This window comes from Oryzias latipes, chromosome 23 (assembly GCF_002234675.1).
Source record: "Oryzias latipes chromosome 23, ASM223467v1".
NCBI classification, from domain to species: Eukaryota; Metazoa; Chordata; class Actinopteri; order Beloniformes; family Adrianichthyidae; genus Oryzias; species Oryzias latipes.
In genome coordinates this window covers 10,084,496-10,107,220 of record NC_019881.2, presented here as the reverse complement: position 1 = coordinate 10,107,220, position 22,725 = coordinate 10,084,496, and the positions used below count along the sequence as shown (strand labels likewise).

Genomic DNA, 22,725 nt, shown 5'->3' with positions numbered 1-22,725 from the left:
GTATTTGTCAATGAGCCTTCTGCACCTGTCGACAGGTATTTTGGCCCACTCCTCATGAGCAAACTGCTCCAGTTGTCTCATGTTAGATGGCTGTCTTCTCCAAATGGCATGTTTCAGCTCCTTCCACAGATGTTCAATGGGATTCAGATCTGGGCTCATAGAAGGCCACTTCAGAATAGAACTCTTAGCCATTCTTGGGGGTTTCTGGCTGTGTGTTTTGGGTCGTTGTCCTGTTGGAAGAACCAAGACCTGCGACTGAGACCAAGCTTTCTGGGCGGCAGTGGCTCAGGCGGTTGAGCGGGTCGTCCAATGATCGAAGGGTCGGCGATTCGATCCCCACTCCCTCCAGCCAACTGTCATTGTGTCCTTGGGCAAGACACTTCACCCTCCTTGCCTCCAGTGTGGCTCCACTGGTGTGTGAATGCGTATGAATGATCCCGGTGATGGTCAGAGGGGCCGTAGGCGCGAACTGGCAGCCACGCCTCTGTCAGTCTGCCCCAGGGCAGCTGTGGCTACAACAGTAGCTTACCATCACCAAGTATGAATGAGGAGTGAATGAATAATGGCCACAATGTAAGCGCTTTGAGTGACTTGAAAAGCGCAGATAAATTCAATCCATTATTATTATTATTACTAGGCAGCACATTTCTATCCAGAATGCTTTGAAAATATTGAGATTTCATTTTACCTTGCACAACTTCAAGACACTCTGTACCAGATGCAGCAAAGCAGCCCCAAAACAGAACTGAGCCCCAACGAACAGGTAGAAAGGCGGGGCTTAGACTCACCGCTTATGATTCCAGACCCGCAACAAACTAACAGCTGCTTCCTAATACTTAATAATAATTAATAACAAAAGATAGTTGTCATCTATAAAATTAATATAATTTATTGGGTTTACTGGATTTAAAGAAAAATAAATAAATAGAAAGGACTCTGCTTCAAAGTGAATTTGTTTCCATCATCTCACTTAACTTAACTTAACTTAACTTTGGGTGTTTGACAGACAGAAAAGTCTATTCAAGGTTGTGGAAAATGGACAAAAGATCAAAGGAAACATCACGCTCATAAAGAATAAAAATAATTAGATTAAATAATTAAATAAATGTCCTGTCGGAACATTCTCATTTATAAAGTAAAATGTTTTGTTAAAAAACACATTGTTGCATAATGAGGAAATAAAACTCTTTATGTTCTTAATTTGTAATTTATTTATTTATTTTTCGTCCTCAAAAAGTATCGATAAGAGTATCGTTAAAATACCAGATCAATAAGCAGTATCAATAAGAGTAGTAGTACCGTTTAAACCTTAAAGATACCCATCCCTAGGTGAGACCCATTCTGAAGAATAGTGTTTTAGACGTGTCCAATTTAAATAACTACCGGCCGGTATCCAACCTGTCATTTTTAAGTGCAATTTTAGAAAAGCTTGTTTTTAACCAACTAAATGGTTTTATTAATGAAAATAACATCTTAGAAAAGTTTCAGTCTGGTTTTAGACCTCACCACTCAACAGATATGGCACTTGTCAGGGTCTTAAACGATCTCAGGTCCAATGCTGACATAAGGAAAGTATCTGTTTTATTCTTACTGGACCTGAGTGCAGCCTTTGACACGGTTGACCACTCTATCCTTTTAAAGAGACTTCACGACATGGTTGGAATTACTGGGACAGCTTTAAATTGGTTTAAATCCTACCTCACAGATAGAGATTTTATTGTTAATCTAAATGACTTTTCATCTGAAAGGCACAAACTGACATGTGGGGTACCCCAAGGCTCCATCCTGGGTACTACACTTTTTAATCTATGCTTCCGCTTGGTGATGTCATCAGGAGACACGGCATTAACTTTCATAGCTATGCTGATGACACTCAACTGTATGTTGCTGTGTCTCCTGATGACATTGGACCCGTGGACAGCCTTATGACTGTCTGCACGTGTGACTGTAAAGCACTTTGGGCCTTTAAGGAAAGTAGTAAAGTGCTGCATAAGTCTTAGCCATTTTTAATGACAAATATTAAATAATTCTCTTGTAGGCATGAAGATTGTTTGGATGTTGGTCTTTACAGTTTCACTTTTGATTTCCATTTGTTTTATACACTTTATAACACACCTATTAGCTCCAACAACACAACACCAGTTCACTTTTTCCTGTTTACATACAAGTATGTGTTACTATGCATCGTTTTCCAGTTTCCAAGTATGATTTTCTGCTGGAAAAAGCAGAATCTGCTCATGTAGATTTGTACTTGCTTGGTAATAACTTTTTCAAAAGATTCTCATAAAAATGATGCATTGTTTGGTTTTGTCTTGGTTAATGTGATATAGATCAGTGTTTTTCAACCTTTTCTGAGCCACGGCACACTTTAACCTTAAAAAAAATCCCGCGGCACACCAGCATCCAAAAATTAAAAAAAAAGGAGAAACTCATAGTCTGTATTGATCTACAGCCCCTCCCTCCACAATCTCACATGCATTTTTGAGATAATTGTTACAGAAAAAGCTGGAAACTGCAGCTGTTTTTTTTTTTTCTAAAAGATGCAATAAAAGTTAAGTTAGAAGATTTAAAAACAGTTTGTGTGTTCGTTAGTTTCAAGACGTTTAACAACAGATCTCCTTTTGCGCTGTCACTCTCACAACCCAATGCATCATGGGAAATGTAGTGCATAAAACGGCCGAAGATCGGTTTTCGGAGCTTCATTGTTTTGTTCACTTGTTCCACGGTCTGATACCGGATTCTGTGGAAAGCTACAGCGCAAAAGACGAGCTTTAGCTGGTATTTCTGTTGGAACTGAGCGACTTTACGAGCTAAATCGGGACAAGGAAGTGAAGACTTTAAGCACTTCTGATTGGTCAGACCGATGACATGTGATTAACCCCCCCAACACGGGACTTTCCCAAAATACAGCCGAAGGTGCAGCTGAATCGCGGTACGTCATTCTTATCAAAATGTCTTTAATAAAATAAAATAAGCGCAAAGAAAAGGTATTCTACGATCTTTTATATTCCTAACTCCTCAGTGTTTTATCAGGGCCTGTTTGGATGAACAGAAAGCTAAAATCCTGGAGATGGGAAATGTTTTTAGGTCAGGGCAATTTCCCACGGCACACTTGGCCATCTCCCACGGCACACTAGTGTGCCGCGGCACACTGGTTGAAAAACACTGATATAGATGATTTCAAATGTAGAAATTAGATGGTACAGATCTCTGCTTCTGTAAAGAAAGTGGGTCAAAGAATTGCTGCAGGCAAAGTTTAGACATGATGTAACGTGTCCCAGTATTTGAACCTGCATCAGCACTCTTTGACAACAGGCAGCACTCCTGCAGGATGGTCCATGGGAAAAAGCTCAGTACCAGAGGGGCTTTTTAATAGTTGACAGAGAGGCAACTAATAGTGGTTTAGATTTTTAAAAGATAAATTGCACCACACTACTATTTCATTGTACTAAAAAAAGTTTTCACTTGCAAAGACTGCGCTCTGGTCACATGATTCAAAATCATCACAGAACCCTGATTATTAGAAAAAGGTTCCGTTTGAGTCAGTTTGTACCTTAAGCCAGTGAGGATTTCCAAGGGTTTCAGTGTCAGCAGAACCGACACCAGCAGAAGAAAATTTTCAACTAACACCATTACCAGAACCACCTTGCATCCACGGGCTATTAATGTAGGGAACCTAAAGCCTTGTTTCCACTGAGTGGTCCAGTCTAGAATGGTCCAGGCAATTCAGATGAGCGTTTCCACTCAAAGTTGGACCGTCATGACTTATGTTGCGTGAAGCTAACAACAACAACAACAATGAAGGTCGTCCAGCTGCAAATTTTTCTCTGCTTGGCTTTTGGTTCTTTGTGTCTACAAAGCATTTCATGTTGTTAGATAGAAGACTGCGTGTGACGAAGATGATTATAGCTTTTTTTGGTCATAATGACCTTTAGCCAATCAACGAGATTCAACAGTAACTCCACCCTAACCGGTCCGTCCCAATTTTCTATGAACCTACAAAGAATGGGGGCTTAAGAATGGTGCGGTTTGGTTCGGCTTAATGGTAAATGGCGTATATTTGTACAACAATTTTTTTACCTTCCTCGAAGGCCAAAAGCGCTTTACAGTCACAGTCCCACTCACACACTGATGGCGGCTCCGCTGCGGAACACTGGCACCAACCTAAGGCGTCAATTTTTATCATGGAAACACTTAAAATGCTGGACCAGACCACTCGGTGAAAATGAGGCATTAGGGATCACCTGACAACCTTAACTCACCATAAAGGTGAAAGCAGAACTCCATCTGAATGGGATTCACATGCAGCAATGACAAAGTTTGAGGTGAAAGCCATGACTTCTTGTCCTTTTCTCACATATTTAGCTGCTTTACCAGAAGCTTCAGTTTTTTTCTTTTCAGGTTTTCTTTTTGGAAGACGTTCTTCAATATCTAAGCGTTTAAAATGTATCTGTTCTATTTATAAAAAAAACATTACTGTTACAAAAATCAGGAGGTAATTATCAGGATATTAGGAAGAATGTTTAAGAACATGGGGTGAAACCTGTGGTCAAGAGGTTAAAGGCTGTCAGATGATCTTCAGCCCACCTGTAAATATGTATTTTCTATAAAAACAGCGGTCGAATTTTGCCTGTTCTTGTTTGCTGCAGCCTCAGGCCTTTCTGGCATTAATGTGACTACTGGAGGAGAATAAAAATGGTTGTAAAATGCTGCTTATAGTTTCTGTTCCTCCTAGAGCTGGAGTGTGCAGACATTTAAATGATCTACGAAGCTGTGGAAATGAAAATGCTGCGCTCCTGGGTCTTAAACTGGGCTCTTGAAAGGCCTAAAGAGGGATGATGCAGGATTTGAAAACTCACCGCTGTTGCAGTGGTTAAATGCCGTGTTTATAATGATGCGACCTTCAGGGCCAGACTCGATTTAAAATTTAAATGTGTGAGCTGTCATCTGGACGCCATTTGCTGGAGTTCATTATTTTTCTTTGCTCTAATCAAACACGGCAGGATAAGGTTTGCTCAGCTTCCAGTATTGTTGCATTAGCACCATTGTTACCCTTCTGCTCAGCTAATGGTGTCAGAATGTTTAACCCACATCTGTGATCAGGGTAACCAACATCCTGCTGACTGCAACCAGTAATCCATCTGCATGGCAAAGACTTTGACAAATGCATTGATTATGACACTGTAGTCTGTTAAATAATAAGGTTTGGGAAAGACAAAGAAATCTAAGGTAATGTCTAAGGTAGAAATAAATCTGAAAGTGAATTTCATCGTTTAAACAATGGACTTCCTCAGACCTACAGTCAGGTTCATAAATAATGGCACAGCAACACAAATCCAATATTTGTGGCTCTATACGCCACCACACTGGATTTGAAATGAAACAAAAAAGGATTTTCAAACAGCATAACATCCCAGTTCATCTCAAACCAGTTAATACTCTCAGACAAAAACTGGTTCATCCAAAGGACAAAATTCCCAGCTACAAACAGAGTAATGTTGTGTACTCTATCCACTGCAAAGAGAACTGCAATGAAGAGTATATAGGAGAAACCAAACAACCCCTAGACAAGCGGCTTTACCAACATCGCAGAGCCAACCCAAGTGGACCAGAGTCTGCAGTGCACCTCCACCTGAAGGCCACAAACCACTCATTCGAGGACAGTGAAGTCCGAATTCTAGCCAGAGAGAAAGGATGGTTTGAGCGAGGAGTGAAAGAAGCCATCTTTGTCAAGAAGGATAAACCTTCTCTTAATAAGAATGGTGGTCTCAGGTTTATTCTTCCATCCATCTTCAGCAGCATTCTGAAACCCAAACAAACCGAACCAGTTCCACCTGAGTCGTTGATAGCTGAAAGAGATGACCAGTTTGGGTAGGGAGTCACTGGCTCCCCAACCCCCAGCTGAGGACAAAGGACTCTTAACGACCCAAAACCAGTAGGCTAAGTTGACAATTACATCCAGTTTCAGGTCTGACTCCTCCGCCATGAGCGCATATATACCAGCTCTTCGACCAGCTAATTCAGAATTGACAAAGCGTCTTGGATAAGTGGTGAAATGTCTTCTAACTTTAAAACTAAGTCCAGATGACAGCCCCTAAACCTACTACAATGGAACGAACCAACCTGGATGAATGAAAGTCTTCATAGACTTAACAGTGTTCTTATTAATAGTTTATTGAGTGTTTTGCAGCGTGACCAAATATGGGGTGATCTTTACAAGCCATTTATAAATTGCTTGTGGACAGTTACTGCCCCTTGGAAAGGGCAGATTCCGAGTGCAAACATTTTGAAGTTTATTAAAATTTGATTAGTTCAAAATGTTATGTGGCACTAAGGCACAATTTGTAAACGACAGTATGTGTGTCTCTTCTTGAACGTTTTTGCGATGTGTTGAAGAGTTGTTATATGTTTCTGGCTTTGGTTAAGGTTATAAAGGTCATTGTTGATATTCTGTACTTTGTGGTTCTTTGTGGCAAAACATAGGCCACAGTTTAAGAGGCTGCAAAACACTCAAACTGTCAATGAAGGTTCTCATTCATCCAGGTGGTGTCTTGAGGTTGAGTCATATCAGCTGGACTTAAAAAAAATATAAGTCCACTGGGAACTGTTAATATATTTATTAATCCCACACAAGTAAATAAACTTTATTGCACATTATGCCATTTTACTGGGATTCACTTTCAGTTATGCAATAAGAACATAATTGCAAATATCAAATGCACATATGTATAAAAAAAAACAAGAATAGAAATAGAAATAAACCGGGGGTTTATCTCTACGAGAAAATGTTGAATCTATCACTTTACAAACAAGGTTTTGATTGCTTCGTGATTCTAAGAAATACAAATACTATTAATAAACTGATTTAACTCAGAAAAGAATACAATGAAACAGGGTTTTCGACCAGAGAAAAAGAGAGAAAAGGTCCACATTGACATTGCCGTGTTGGCTGATTCCAAACAGCCTGCTGTTCTGGTTTTTATTGGACTTGACATCAGCCTTTTACACGCTGGACCATACGGTCCTCCTGTCTCGACTAGAACATCACGCCGGCACTTGACTGGTTTAAATAACAGGGAGAAGTTTTTCAGTCAGGATTGCTGAGACCTCCTCATCTGTGGTAATATAAAATTGTTGATATGAATTTTACTCTTTGTATTGATGTTTGAATGACTTTGTTGATTTGTGCTTCTTTTAAAATTCTATTTTGTCTCTGTCCTTTTTCATGATCTAAACTGTGCTGCCCTTTCCGTATGGAGCTAGAATTGGGACTTTTGTTTTGACTTGTAACTTTCGTTCTGACTTGTAACTTTCGTTTTGTAACTTACACAAATACTAGTTTGGAGTTTCAAGTTCCAGGCTATAGGTACAAATCAAAACCTGCAAAACATGCCAGGAATTCTCAGAATTTCAATCTTTATCAAACATGACTGGTCAATATTCACCACTCATTAGTTTTTCCAGGCATGCCAAATATGGTCAAAACATTTTTGTAGGTTTGTTTTGTACCTGTAATCTGGAACTTGAAACTTGTATTTTTAAAATGTGTGCAAGTTACAACACATAACTTTAAATTACAAAAGTAAAGTCTCAATTCTAGCTCCCCATATCCTTCCCCGTGAGAGAAAATTTGAAAAATATGTATTTTACCCATTTATTCTAAGGCAATTGAACCTAAAAATGAAAGGGGAGAAAAAAACCCTGTTACTTTCCTTTTTAATTGTTTTTGAAAAAAGGTGGGAGGGGGGGGGTTTAGAAGTCAAGTTTTTCCAGATATGTTGTTCTCTTCTGTCTATTTAAACGTTGAAAGAGATTAGCTTATATTTGTCAACAGTAGTTTTTGGAGAAAACTTCGTTTTGGATTGTTAGAGATGAATGAACTGAGAATAAAATCTGACGGTCTGTCAGACCGCCTGAAACCAAAGTTAAGACTTGCCAAGTTTTCATTTCTTGGTACTTCACCACTGATTTATTCTGAAGCAAGTCTTTCAGATGGGATTTGCAGCTTGTCACATGCTGACCTGTTACACCAAGCAAATAATTGTCTTCGGAAATTGCTTGTCAGTTTATATTCTTCAGCAGATTTTGGCCGGTTTGTTCTGAACCTTCTCTAGCAGTCCATCAACTCCTTTTTTCTAATTAAATACAATTAAATACAATGATCAGGGTAAGATTTATGGGTAAGATTTATGGGTACTTTAGCAGGTAAGTATTAATAAATTCACACTTTTACTGACTAGTTTTTAATCTAAACTCAGATTGTGGTTGTGGGTGGGAAGCGTTAATCCTCATCTGTGACAACAGTGGTGTCTAATCCTAAATCCAAGATCTGTTGAAGATAAAGTATCTCAAAGTGCAGCCAGCTTTCCAGGCACACACTTACTAATCCCAACACCACCACAAACAAAGGGAAGGGTTTGGCCATCCGGGGGGAGTGGCTGGGCGTAACTCTGCTCTTCAACAGCACAATCATGAGCTGAGCTCAGATTTAGCCTTGTTAATCAACCTCCGATGTTCAGTCATGTCTCCTAATCCTCTGCTGTATTGTTGCCGGCAGCTCTCGGTTTGACCTTAAACCCCATTTTCACTTTTTTTGAAATGGAAAAAGTTTCTGCTTCAGATAAAGCAGATGAAATAGTTTTCTCCATCATGTCTGGCCCTGCCAGTCTGTTAGCCTTTAGCCTGTCAGTGTTTTCTCAGCTTGTCTGTCATGGTCATTTTTTTGGTTAAACTAATGTTTGTTTTTTTGTTTTTGTTTTCTGTCTCTTGTCTCTTTTTTTTCATGAATACCATTTGTTGTCGTACCGTGTGGCGTCCCGCTGCCTCCGATGCTGCCGCCGACGCTGCCATCACTCCTGCCGCACACAAACTGACGACATCTGCTCAACACCACGTGGCCAATGTCCCCTCTGCCCTCCCCTGTCTTCACCCCCCCCCCCCCCTTCTGTCACAATCTTTCATTTCGTTTCCTGTCCCTGTTTCTTTTTTCATTTCCATCTGTTCTTCCTGCTAGCACAATGCAGAGTCCAGAGAGCATCATGCCGCCTTGGGTAAGCCAGCGACCGTTCGTGTAAAGGCTCCGGGTGGTGACAGTCACACAGTCAGCTGCTGCACTTTTCAAGTCTTTATGATATCAGACATGCCTGCTTCATAGTTTTGAGAAAAGACAACAGTTTTCCTGTCATGCATTAAACATGTGGACTTTATGGTTAAACAAGAAAAATGTCGATCTCAGTCATTTATATCACTTCGGGTGTTTTCTGTTCAGAAATCAATTGTCTTGCCTGCAGTGATTTTACCTGTCCCGTCAAGATTTCTCTACAAATTCTGTCTAAACGTGCCGCTAGCTAATGCTACTGTCACAAATACAACTCCCACTGTGCGATGGGAGGACATTGGCTGAATCTACAAGATTAGCTGCCACCCCCTGGAGGCTGAGATTAACTCCTTACATGAAACTGTCTGCTAATGTTTTTATCATTATAACTTATTCAGGATTTGACACAGTTGATTATTAAAAACGACTGAAAAATGAATGATTTGAAATAGACAGAGGTTTAAATTCACATGACTGGAGGGGTTCCAGCAGCTATTGGACAGTAGTGTAATTCCCAGCAGGCTTCCTGGACACAGCAGAGGAAACAGGGCGGCCATGCTGCGTTTATCCCCCCTACAGTTTCCCCCATTTTGGCTCATGAATAAATGTTATAATGTTTAGGTAGAAGGTCAGAAGTGTGCAGCGAAAAGTGTGTTTGAGGGACAAAGGTTTTCTCTCCTCTCACCTCCCCTCTCACCTGTCTGTCCTCCTGCAGCTGCCGTAGCGAGTGGTGATGAGCCCGGCCTTCTGACCCCAGGCAGGATGAGCCAGCGGCAGGTCAAGGAGAAGGACAGGGAGAGGGAGAAGGAGGCAGGCCTCCAAACCCCCAGCAGGGAGCACATGGCATCCCCCTCTGCCCTGAGCCCTGGGGTCAGCTACAGCCACGGTAAGCCCCGGCCCCATCTAAGTTACAGACTCGCTTCCTTGTCTTTTCTCTTCCTGTTCTTTTCAAATTAAGAAACTGGAGTTTTGGTGCAAGACATTTCAATATTTATAAACTCATAAAATATTTTTTTCCATAATCTTGGATGCATCCAAACTAAAATAAGGATTAAAATGTTTACAAAATGTCTCCATCAAAATTTAGGAAATACTCAGAATTTCATTCTTTATCAGATAAACCAGTCAGAAGTAAAATAATCTGGTTTAAAACCTGTTTAGGGCTTATAAAAACAATTCATCAATACTAAGGGAGAAAGATAAATATTTGAATGAATTAAATACAACATTTGGCCATCAGAATATAAATAATTTTTTAAGGTGTTTTTTTCCTGTATTTTTTTGCAGAGCCGAGCTGGAGCTCTGCTCTGGGTGATTCATGCAGAGCTGCACATCCTCTGCAGCAACTGTTCATTAATATTTATTATTACTAAGTACCGTATTTTCACGACCATTGGGCGCACTGGGTTATAAGGCGCAGTCTCAGTCAGGGGTGATTTTCTAGTATTTGACACAAAGGCGCACCGGGTGTTAGGGCGCAGGCATGTTAAAATAAAAATGCTAGTGTTGAAACTTTCCTGCGATATGTCTATAAACCTACTACTGTGACCTTCCTTCGATAATGTTTCTGACCGCAGGGGAGATCCTCTCCAGGGCAGAAGGCGGATCTTCCTTCGGGGTTCACTTCCCCGTTCAGACCCTCGGAGCCTTCAGAGCGGGTTAATAAAAGAACCAGTCTCCGTTCTGTTAGAGGAAACCTTTTTTCTTACTGTTCTCCGTGACTGATTAACACAAACGGAATGCGTGCCCATGCACACACTCTGGGTCTGTCTCGGATTGTCTGCCTGTCTCGTTGCCGTGCGGCTCCTCATGAATGATGCTGGCTTTTGTGCACTTCAAAAACAGTGCAAGCAGACACGTTAGCCCAAGCTTCTACAATCTATTCACAAACTGTGGTGTAACTCGCCTGGTGCTGCCTCCCACAACAATAAAAGCCGACTTTTCCTGCCCCTACTGTGTTTCAGCAACTCAATGGGATATTGAAAGTCTGCTGCGCCTTGTCCATGTTGGTGATGAGGCTGGAGGCGTTTGTCGGCGATCTTTTTACTGCAATATGAGCGGAAGATGAACAGCTTTTCATTGTAATCCGCTAGAAGTCGCTGCAGCACTATATACATCGAATGGTGACTGCGGAGAAGCTTTTCTAAGCTGATCGCTGATCGTTAATCCATCGCTCGATCTGATCGTTAATCATTAATCCATTGGTCAGTCACCTTTTTTCCACGGAAACTCAGCTGCGTCATCTTGACTTCTTTGTTTTCTAGCTTCCCCCACTTGTGAACCATGGATCCTTTCATCTTGAATTCTCTCGCAGCTGCTCCCATGTTCCTCTGCGTAGCTGATAGCTGACAGTTTAAACTGTGCTCCAGCCATGTTGTGAACAGTGTTTTTCACGCCCACACTTCCCTCACCCGTTCTAATGCCGTCTGCTTCTATGCCACACAATAACACATTAGGTGCACTGCCTCATAGAGTGCCCCCTACAGTTTGGAGAAAATTTAAGACTTTTAAGTGCACCTTATGGTAATGAAAATATGGTAATTGGATGGACTGGTCCTGACTGAGCACTTGTAAGCTATGCTCTCTGAATGTGCCTGAAGTCTAAACGTCCCAGATCACCTACAAACTACAGTTTGACAGTCACATCCTGGAATGGCAGAGATCTTTTCCAGACTATTCAGGAAGCTACAGTCATTCATTTACACTTCAGTTATTCATGTATTTATTAATATAATTTAGATGACTCAGTCTCACCTGAAATCTTCTGCTTTGAAGGTTTTGTAAATGATTTCAGGTTCTATTTAAACTGACATTGATCCCCAGAGAAGATGCTGAAGCTTCTGCTGCTTAAAATGAAACGTTTTCACGCTTATGCAGTTCCACTTTTGCATAGCTGGGATTTGTCAAGAAAAGATGTGCTGCTTTGGAAAAACTAACCTCTTGCGTAACAGGCTGTGCTTTCTGTTGTTGTGTTACAGCAACCCCTTGTGGACGTAGAGGTATTATGTTCTCCTTTATCCAGTTGTAGTGTCTAAATGTGGGTCATGTTTTGTTCCTCACTCTTTCAAAAGAACATTTCTGTTCTTTTTATCTTCAAAAATGAAGTGCCTGCAATTTTTCTGGTTTAAAACATAGAAAGAGTTTGGTCCATGTTGACATGATGGCATGTCAAGTTGCTGCAGATTTGTTGGCTGCACATCCTTGATGCCAATCTCCCTTTCCACCACATCCCAAAGGTGCTCTATTGGGTTGATATCTGTGGAGGTCGTTTAAATCCAGTGAACTTATTGTCTTGTTCAAGATGACATCGTGCCTTATCCTGCTGGAAGTAGCCATCAGAAGATGGAACACTTTGGACATGGTCAGCAACAGTACTCATGTAGGCTGTGGTGTTGGAACCATTCTCAGCTGGTACTAAGTGGCTCAAAGTATGCCAAGAAAATATCCCCCACACCATGACACCACCACCAGCCTGGACCATTGATACAAGGCAGGATGGATCTATGCTTTCATGTTGTTGGCATCAAATTCTGACCCTAACATCCAAATGTGGCAGCAGAAATGGAGACTCGTCAGACCGGACTAAGTTTTTCCATCTTCTATTGTCTAGTTTTGGGGAGCCTGGGTGATTTGTAGCCTCAGTTTCCTGTTTTTAGTAGACAGGAATGGTAAATGGTAAATGGCGTATACTTATATAGCGCCTTTCTTCCTACAAGGACAAAGCGCTTTACAGTCACAGACCCATTCACCCATGCACACATACATTCACACACACATTCACACAGTGGCACCCGGTGTGGTCTTCTGCTGTAGTCCATCTGCCTCAAGTTTTGATGTGTTGTGCGTACAGAGATGTTCTTCTGCAGACCTAACTATTTTCTCTTTTTGGACCATTCTCTGTAAACCCTAGAGATGCCACGTCCAAAGTAATTTCAATCACCTTTCTTTCTCATTCTGATGCTCTGTTTGAACAGCAGCAGATTGTCTGGACCTTGTCCACAGGCCTAAATGCATTGAGTTGCTACCATGTGATTGGCTGATTAGAAATTAGCATTAACGAGCAGTAAGACAGGTGTGCCTAATAAAGTGGCCAGTAGGGTTGGGCTGATAAAATTGAGTAATCGATCTGAATCGATCCAAGTGTAATAAATCAATATAAATCATTTATCGATCCATAAAAGTAGGGATTTGTCTTTTATGCCTTTCTTTTTCTGCTGACCTAACGCATACCAGCAGTATGCGCTTGATCAACTGTAGTGTACATTGCTGACTAAATGAACAGCCTTATATACTCACAGGCATGAATTTTCCAAATACAATTTTTTTAAAGGGAACCATTTGTGGTCAAATCTTCTAGAATGAAGTGTAATGTGCCATAGGGCAAGCTCCACCTAGTGGCCAAACTGAAACGCCTCCAAGAGAGCCATATTAGCTAGTTTAGAGCCTTTACAATGTCCGTGATCTGCACATTTTTGTTGGAGCTTCTCCATTTAAGAAACCATATAACACTGTATGGTGTTAACAATCACATCGGTTTATTATTTCACTAATCATTATTATAGCATGTGAACTGTATCAGATTAATATGAATATCTTCAAAACTTAAAGATTATTATTGTATTTCTATACAAATATGACTAAATGTGTAAACCATGTAAATTCAAAATTTAATCGAATTGATACATGCTCTGGTGAATTAAATTGAATTTATTCTGGAAATTATTGGTGATAGCCAGCCCTAGTGGCAAGTGAGTGTTTATTCTAAGAATATGAGGCTTTGACATTTTCAGCAGCTCTTTGTGCTGAAACTCAGCTTGCCTACCACAAGAGGGAGACATTCTCACATATCAGGGTTCTGCAACCTGCATCTCTGGAGCCACATGCATAGTGTTATTTTTTTTTTTTAATAAAATAGATAAATAAAAGGATTTAATTTGGAAAAGTATCTGTTAAGTAAAGAAAAAACAGTAATTTAACTCAAACTGTGTTTAACCCATTCACAACAGTAGCACAGGATGCATCACAGATTGAAAAAAAAAAAACGTTTTTACAGATTTTTGTCTGTCGTGTACCACTGAAAGTCAATTGGAGGAAACTGAACACAACCAGAATCAAAGTGCACCAGACTATAAGGCAGTTTTTATATTTTTTCAAACAAATTTAAGGATTTTAAGTCCACCTTGTGGTTCAAAAAATAAGGTAGAGGTAACGTAATTAGCTCTGGTTTAATTATTGGATAGTTGGACACTTTTTTTTACTTAGATGTAATCAAAATGGTAAAATAAACTATGTGTTTTGGTTATTTTTAATCACTGTAAGGTACCTAGTACTACGTTTACTGAATTCGGATTATCCTATGTGACAAAGGGTGTCTTATATTTTGAAAGGAAGTCACATGAACCTCTGTTAAAAGTTGTGAACTACTGTATTTCATTTTGGAAAAAAATATAGTATTTTCCTCTTGATGTTTGTGGTTTCTCTATGCCAAAAAAACACCAGTGTCTTGATTTTTCTGAAGGGTGAAGTACGAATTTCTGTTTCCTACTCGGTTGTGGCCGGTAAGAAATCCACCCAAACTGGATTTCAGACACCTGTCACATATGAATGAGCTTCTTGGTCCATGCACATATCCTGTCAGAGAGTGTGCTTTACCACTCGGGTGATTCATAATTTCAAATTCCAGTGTGACTCTTTGATTTTCCAAGAACGCCCAGAGAAGGAGACAAGGCTGTTGGCCCTATGTCCGTCTGATCGAGGACATAGAAACCGGCCTTTGGGGTAGACAGTGTAGAAGAGGTCAGCTGTGGCTTTACCATGTCAGTTGTGGAAGATTAAATTAATACTTATTGCTCTTGGAACACAGTGTAAATGTTAAGATATGATATATGTATATGTTAAGATATGAGTATCCGTGGGAGCTGCAAACAGACAGCTGAGCTGTGAAAAATGAGCGGCTGGCTTAATATTCCAGCTCTGTTTGGTCCGTTGGTGTGGACCGGGGTGTTCATCAGGAAGTCTTGTTCTGCACATTTACACTGGACTGCAACAGGTGTGAAATCTGAGTCCAGGATGCCACTCTTCACACATGACTGGTCATCCTTCTACCCCTGTAGGTCTCTTCGACTCTGCTGCTAATGGTCTCTTCAAACACACAAAATGAACTGATCCTTTCTTTTGAAAAATGTACCCCAAAACACCCATCTCTGAGAAATGTTTGATAGTCAGAATTAAACTTTAAACTAAATTAGCTGTTGAAATTTCCACTTTGTGTATTCAATATTAAATGAAATCCAGAGATCAGCTTCCTTATTGCGCTCTTTTGGTATTTGAGAGGCAGACCAATATTTTCATGGTTCAAATTTGCAAATTTGTAAATTGAATTAATGTTTACCGGAATCATAAATGCACATAATACAAGAATTGGACATGAAATTTCTAAAGCGTGGCTTAACATGAGCGAAAGGCGGCCCGGGGTCCGTAAGCAAAGCTCAAGACGCGCAAACACTTGGAGGACATTGCTGCATGGGTGCGTGGTCTTGGACCCCCTGGACGGGATCTCTGGACCTGGCAGCAGGTGACGTGAAAAGACGGCTGGGTCAGACGGGGCGTCTCTGTCTCTCTTCCAGTCAAGGAGTCAGGCGGGCCGCCTGGGCCTCAATAAAAGCTCCTGCAGGCCAGATTTGTCCTCCACCTGGGGTTCCGGCGCTCAGCGAGGCTGGCAGAATGAATGTGCACTCAGTGTAGTTAAACACGCGTGTGCTGAGACGGATGTCTCAGAGGATGTTCAATTAGCCATTCTGCATGTCAATTAAATGCGCACTTCACAGTGAGGATTATTATTTACTGACATATTTTTTTAACAATACATTTTTCTTATTATGTTTATTTTTGATGTCCCGTGATCTACCCACGTCCATTGATCGCGATTGCCGTAAAGAGCACCCCTGCTCTACAATAATGAATATTACGAATGCATTCATAGAAGTGATTACCGTATTCTCTGGAGTATAATTCGCAGTGGCCAAAGAATGCATGTTAAAGAAAACATAAAAAATAATGAAGTCTTACAGTCAGTAAGTCGCACTTTTAACCCTCGTGCTATCTTAGATGACCCCACACTTGCATTGACGTGTTATTCCTACTAGAGGGCTGCATTGGGATTGGGTCCCGCCGGGTCCCGTGGGACCCAACCCAAATCTCGCGGGATTGGGCGGTTTGAATTGTGCTGCAGGCGGGAGCGGGCGGCAAAAAAAAAAACCCGCGGGATCAGTGCTGCCATGAATATCTCATGAATAAATATTAGCGGACTACGTTAGGCTGTGCGGCTGTTGGATTCTTATGTACTGAAGCTCTGTCAAGGCACCAGGTAGAGACGCCCATGGCCTCTGTCATCTAACCTGGTGTTGGGGGTGCGCAACGCCCCGCCCCGCCTCTTACTAAGAGTGCGCTTCAGGCCGTCTGTCTGCGCGCGCACACACGCACACACACGCACAATCCGAACAGGATTTGGGAAAATATATTTTATCATTAAGTTGCACATTATACAAAAGAGGAATGCATCAAAAGATGAGACTGGAGGAGGACATGAATCTCTCTAATAATATCAATACAAATACGTGTTTTTTGCCTGCGGGACGGGAGACGATACAAAATCAATGCATCTCTATTACTGTGCGGGACTAAATTCTATGAGTTTTGCAGGTGTGGGCGGGAGTGGACATGCATATTGCGGGAGCGGGCGAGAATGTAACGCATACGTTGCGGCCGCGGGCGGGCGGGAGCGGGATGAAGAAAATAGTCCAGCGCAGGGCTCTAATTCCTACCATGACAAAGGAGGATAAAGGTGGAAAGATTTCATGTAATCCATGAACACCAGTGAAGATCACAAATCATTGAAGAAAAAAGGTTTAGCGCACTGTCTAGTGGGTCTATATGACCCAACTCCCAATGTTAAAGTGCCTAGGATAGCACAAGGGTTATGAAAATTCTGATGTTTATTAACAAATCGCCAAGTCCAGTGTAATGCAGCGTTCACACCGAACACTAATTACACATCAAATTCGTGTCTACTGCCTCTTTTGGCGCGCGTCAAATTTGATGCTCCATGCTTGTCCAAAAATGTTTAGATAAACTAGATGCTCCCATCACGTGTTGGCAGCCTGAAGTCAAGTTTTTAACCTCATCGCTGCATTAAAGCTTCAACTGTATATTAAGTCTATAATACAAGGAAGATACAGATGACGTTGAGAGATCAAGTTTCTTTATTTTGACAAAATCAACAAAAGTATCTGTAAACACTTTTCCATGTCTGGGTTCATGAGATCATTTAGTCAGTTTTTTTTTAATTGTTACCTTCCATACTGCAGGTGCTGCTTCTGAATGACGGTGTATTTAGCTGAAAAGCAGAGAGCTAATCTCACAAAGATAGGACCTAGAATGGAAGCAGAATGCCCACAGCCTTCTGCTCTAAGAGTGGATGCTCCCTCTCCACACCCATAACAGCCTTTATACATGTGTTGAACCTTTCCTGGTCTGATGGGTCCGGGGTTCAGGCGCCTGGGAACCAGAGCTCCCATTGGGGACCCGGTTGCCTGGGGCTGGGGCTCTGTTCGACGGCCCTGGGGGTGGTGTCTAGAACTGCTCCTCCCTGGTTGTGTGGTCTTCGGGGGCTGGTGATGAGGGGCTGGTGCACTCTGCGGTGCCTTTGCCACACTGCGCGGCGGGCCTGGTACCTCGTGCTCGGGTGGGGGTTTGGGGTCAGGGATACAACAATACCATGTATTGTAAAGCATGACAAGTCTCCCTCTTTACACATAACACTTCACCAGGAAGCGTGGGAGTTGATAGTGGGGGGGGGGGCTAAAAGAAATAAATAAATAGATAAATAAACAAGAGACAAATGTGAATCAGTCAAAGGGGGAAAAAAGGGAAAAAACAAAAAAACATTTTAAGAAATAAATAAATAAGGTTAAATAGACCCCCCCCCCTCCAATCAAGCTTTGTTTGCTGTGGAAGCATCCACCAATTTTGATATTTTGATTGCACCCTCCCTAGAACATACACCACACACTAAGCACCAACGTGCACAAATACACTCATGTAGGGCCCTGTGGTGGACACGCTTGGGTGATCAGGTTATGCTGTTGTAGAATGGAGGAGTCTGTATCACCTCTGTCCACCAATTTTGACTGCACCTTTTAAAACACACACATACACACACAACGAGAGGGGGATGGTCAGGTTGTTCCCTGTCCCCTGCCTCCCACGCTGAGTAGGATGGGCCAGCGTCTGCTGCCGGGATGTTGGTGGCGCTGTGGGGGCTCCTGCGTCCCTGATCTTGCTGCTCCTTTTTCCGTGTAGGGAGGGAATATACAACATCTGAGCGGGCTGGACGGCATCCCCTGGGGCGGGTGGGGTCCCTCTCTTGGGCATGCCGGGACACCCCATCTTTTCAATTGTTGCTTACAGCAACTAGAGCCTGGTCCTCAGGCTCACCGTCCCCTGGCAAGGTTTGGGGCCTCCGCTGGTTCATGCGTCCACCTTCCCGCTCGGGCGGTCGGTTTCCGCCGCTTCCCCTCTTCCCCTCTTGACCTTGCTGGGCTGGCGGGCAGTGTGTGCAGTGTGGCCTGACCATGGGCTGTGCCAGCCTGCCTCTGGGGTTGGGGGCGGGTGGGGGCTCAGGACTCCCGGGCAGTGGCGTGCCTGTCGTCTGGGCGCCGGCGTACGTCTCGAGCGGTCGGGGCATTTTGTATAGGCCTGGTGCGCCTTGGGTTGGGTCGGGTCGGGTCGGGTCTCTGCCGGGGCCGGCAGAATATATATATATATATATATATATATATATATATATATATATATATATATATATATATATATATATATTTTTTTTTGTTGCTGTGTGAACTAAGTTGTGTAATCTAATTTAGTTACAACACTTTTATGTTTTAACCTATTATCCCCCATCTTTGACATCCCATTCTGTTTCTTTCTCCCCTCTTTGTTTCTTTTTTCCGTCCGGTCCAACAAGGAATGCATACAAATATAATTTTCATAAATAAAGCTTAGCCTCAAATTCAAAAGGGGTTTATACAAATATACACTCAGTCTGTCTGAAGATCCATAAACCCCAATTGTAACAATAAAATCTGTCCAATACAAGAGGAACTCAGCTCTGATCTGTTGGGCAGGACAAGTAAAAAAAAAAAGTTTTTCTCTTTGGAGGAGGAAAATCCCCCCCCCCCCACACACACACACCTATCCCACTACACATGCATTTCTCCATTTTTCAACAAATCTGATGACAGTTGCAGAGAAAGGCAGGTGTAGGTATCCAATCCAAACTGATTGCATGTCCGAATTGCGCCAACGTCTGGGCGGCATTGCTGTTCTTTTAAGAGGTTAAAACCGCCATTGACAACAATAATTACATCTTCAAATGTCACGGTTAGGTAGGAAGTGACGTAAGACCCCCAGATATGCCGTCTCAAAGCGCAATTTATGTTCCACCACTAAAAAAATTCTCATGTCCAAACGTAACCCCCCTCCAGCATTGTCACACCCGGTGACTCCGGTTAGAGAACCACCGCGCTAAAGGGTACTAGTTGTTATTGGGAAAATAACAAACACGCCTATTTTTGTTTTAAAAAAATCTCAAAGAGGTCGCTTCTGAGTATAGCTATGAAATATTAAAAAAAAAACGCAACGTAAATATGATAAATACGATACCCTGTATTTGTTTTTGCCTGCCCGTTGTTTACGGCTGAAGTGAGCTGTGACTGTGTGAATGTAAACACTGTTAGAAAGGTTGGAAATAATCAGATTACAGCTCCACTGGGATCGGCTGGTGTTTGTGAGGACACTGGAGACGAGGCCGCTGACATTTTATTTCTATATTGCTGATGTGTTTGAGGATCTTCTCTGTTTACATACGGAATCTGTTAATCATTGGGTACAGGTTTCTGACGTTTTCATAGCAGTTGAGAACAGAGCAAAAGCCAAGAAGCTGGAGTCTCTGTCCTGCAGAGGATGAGTGCATTCCTGAGAAGAGAAAGTGAAAAAAGAAAAGTGCACCACAGGTGAGGTCAGCGTGGATTTAGCATGAGCTGCAGGGATTATTCCTTGCTAGACGGAGCTCACCGGCAGCCGGTTGGTCTTATCCATCGCCAGTGGCTGACAGTCGGTGTCCCGTCTCCTGAGCCATAATAGTGACTGTCTGATACCAATCAGAGAGTAAAGAGACCCGGAGCAGACCCTAACAGAGGCAGATGATGAAGAACTTCGTTGAACCTTCCCGGACGTCCGGCAGCTGGAAGGACTTGACTTGATTTTGCTGTGAACCAGAGATAATCCTGACATGATACTGGAGGTTAAACCAAAGTCTGTGTTTAATGTTTGGACTCGTCTCTGGAAGCATTTTCCCTTTGGAAAGCAAGGTACCAGGATCTAGAAGTTTCTCGTCACTTGGTGGCTTGTTTGTGCAAATTTGTGTTTTGTCTCTTTTTTTTGTGTGTGTGTGTGTGATTTGAACTCTTGAGGACAGAAGGAAACTTTAGATTTGGACTGAAAACGACCCTGAGGTTTTTTTTTCATGAAGGTTTACAGCGGGAGACGCCCATAAGCTTCTGTTGAAAAAGCCTCTTTGTTTTAAAGCTAATCACAGGCTTACATGCTTTCCTGCAGCTTTTATGTAAGACAACGTTTGCTTTCATGTGACCTGCTGTCATGTTCTAGCCGTGGAGAAACATCAATACCAGTATATCAACAAATGCTGAAGCTTCTGAAAAAACCATCAGAACTCTAAAATGATTCATTTACAAAATGCTGTGTTTTGGTGGGAATGAGTCTGTGTGCAGGAAATCATGCAGACTGTTTTCACAACAATTCTGAGGCCTCACAATTATTCACGCTATCTCCCAGTTATGGTTCCAGTTTGACTTGAATCCACTACTTGGAGGAACAGAGTTTCAGCTAGCATGTTAGAGTTTGAGGAGTGAACCACTGTTGCAGCAAAAGAACTTAAAAAAATGTATTCAATAATGTTTAACAGAAAATGCTTCTTCTACCTTTGTCTCCACGAAGCTCCGCTAAAGCAGTACTTTGTGTTGCAACTGCAGAAAGGGTCCAGATGACAGGTTTCTAAAGAAAATCTGGTGGATAATGTCATGATGATGTCACAGATTTAATGCACACTGTTTTTTATTGACATGTTCCTTCAGCAAAATGTACTACAGTTGAAGTTAATTGTATTAAGTATACTTGAGTACAAGTATAGTAAGTCTACTAGAGCCTGTACATGTAGTATAGGAAGTATACTAACGTATACTACTTTAGGCTAAATGGAAACATTTTATGCTTACAATATAAAGTAAGCTTTAAGTACACTGTTTCACTTTTGAGTGTAGCCTAAGTATACTTTATTACACTTAAAATTAATACTTTTTGCTAAGGATTTAAGCAAATATGTTAAACAATTCTAAAAGTAAAGGCCCTGCTTTCATACTTATACTTGTAAAGCACTTTTCTACCTTCCTCGACGGCACAAAGCGCTTTACAGTCTCAGTCCCATTCACACACTTTTGGCGGCTCCGCTGGTGCCAACCTTCCATCAGAGTCAAGGTGGGGTTCAATGTCTTGCCCAAAGATACTTTGACAACATAGGCAGGCAAGGCGGGAATCGAACTTGCAATCTTCCAATCAGAGATCGACCGCCCTACTGCTGCACCACCGCCACCTTATGTGTGCATACGTGAATTCGGTTTTGAGCTGTCCAATTTCCGGTTGGCTGAGAATGATGCTTTTTTTTGTTGAATTTACGTAGGTTTTACATTGTTATGTAAATCTTACGCAATTGTGCGTGATTTTTCTGAGATGTATACGCAAATTTGTGGCTTTCCACGACCGCTCCACATATGTCTAACGGACTTTTCACGCAGGTACCACCGATGTATAACTTTTATATCACGTATATGGCAGATTTGGCTTTTAACGTTGATCTAGGTGCGTTGTTTATTGTACTTCTTCCATTGTTTTAACGCATTTCATTCGTGATACATCTGTGAAAATTTCACGTGAAGACCCATCTTCTAAAGATCTCACTTTTTCCACGCATATTAACTTATGACAAATTTTCATCCGTGCAAAATGTATGTAGTGGCTAAGGGTCACAGCCTTTAAACTGATCAGGTATTAATATATCAACATTGAGATCGAGTTTACGTCCTTTTTATTTTGGAGCTTAATGTCTGTCACAGAGAGCAGTCTTGTGCTTCTTCTGATGCTGGTCATAGTAAAGAGTTTTTTCACATGCTGGACCATTTAGGTTGAAATCAACATGTCCTGTACTCCCTCTGACAGGAATACCACCCTTCTAAATGAAATTATTGAATCCTTGCGTTAATGTGTTTTTATCAGAACTATAGATCAAGATAATGATATATAAATGTGGCTGTAAATGTAGTCGGTGTCTGCTTCTTTACATTGAAGTCTCAGCATCATCCATTGCATGTCAATTCTGTCAGAATGAGAAGAAATTTAGTTTTTAGTCAGTGAGAAGGATGACTGATGGAGAAAGCACAAATGTTACCGTCAGCACAATGAAGTCTAAGAAAGTCTTCAAACTCCAACAGTTTGGT

General features: G+C 41.7%; 1 protein-coding gene across 8 annotated transcripts in view; it reads left to right on the top strand.

Annotated features, from left to right (window-relative positions):
* Positions 1 to 22,725, top strand: part of osbpl8 (oxysterol binding protein like 8) — a 101,426-nt gene that overhangs the window by 39,035 nt on the left and 39,666 nt on the right. For 5 of the 8 annotated variants that reach the window (XM_023952609.1, XM_023952607.1, XM_023952604.1 and 2 more), the window contains exons 3-4: positions 9,014 to 9,050; positions 9,813 to 9,983. In XM_023952609.1, the coding sequence (XP_023808377.1) occupies positions 9,014 to 9,050; positions 9,813 to 9,983 (208 nt within the window). Of the gene's footprint in view, positions 1 to 9,013; positions 9,051 to 9,812; positions 9,984 to 20,238; positions 20,527 to 22,725 lie in introns of those variants that run through there. The other 3 variants (XM_023952611.1, XM_023952610.1, XM_023952612.1) reach the window with 3 other exon arrangements.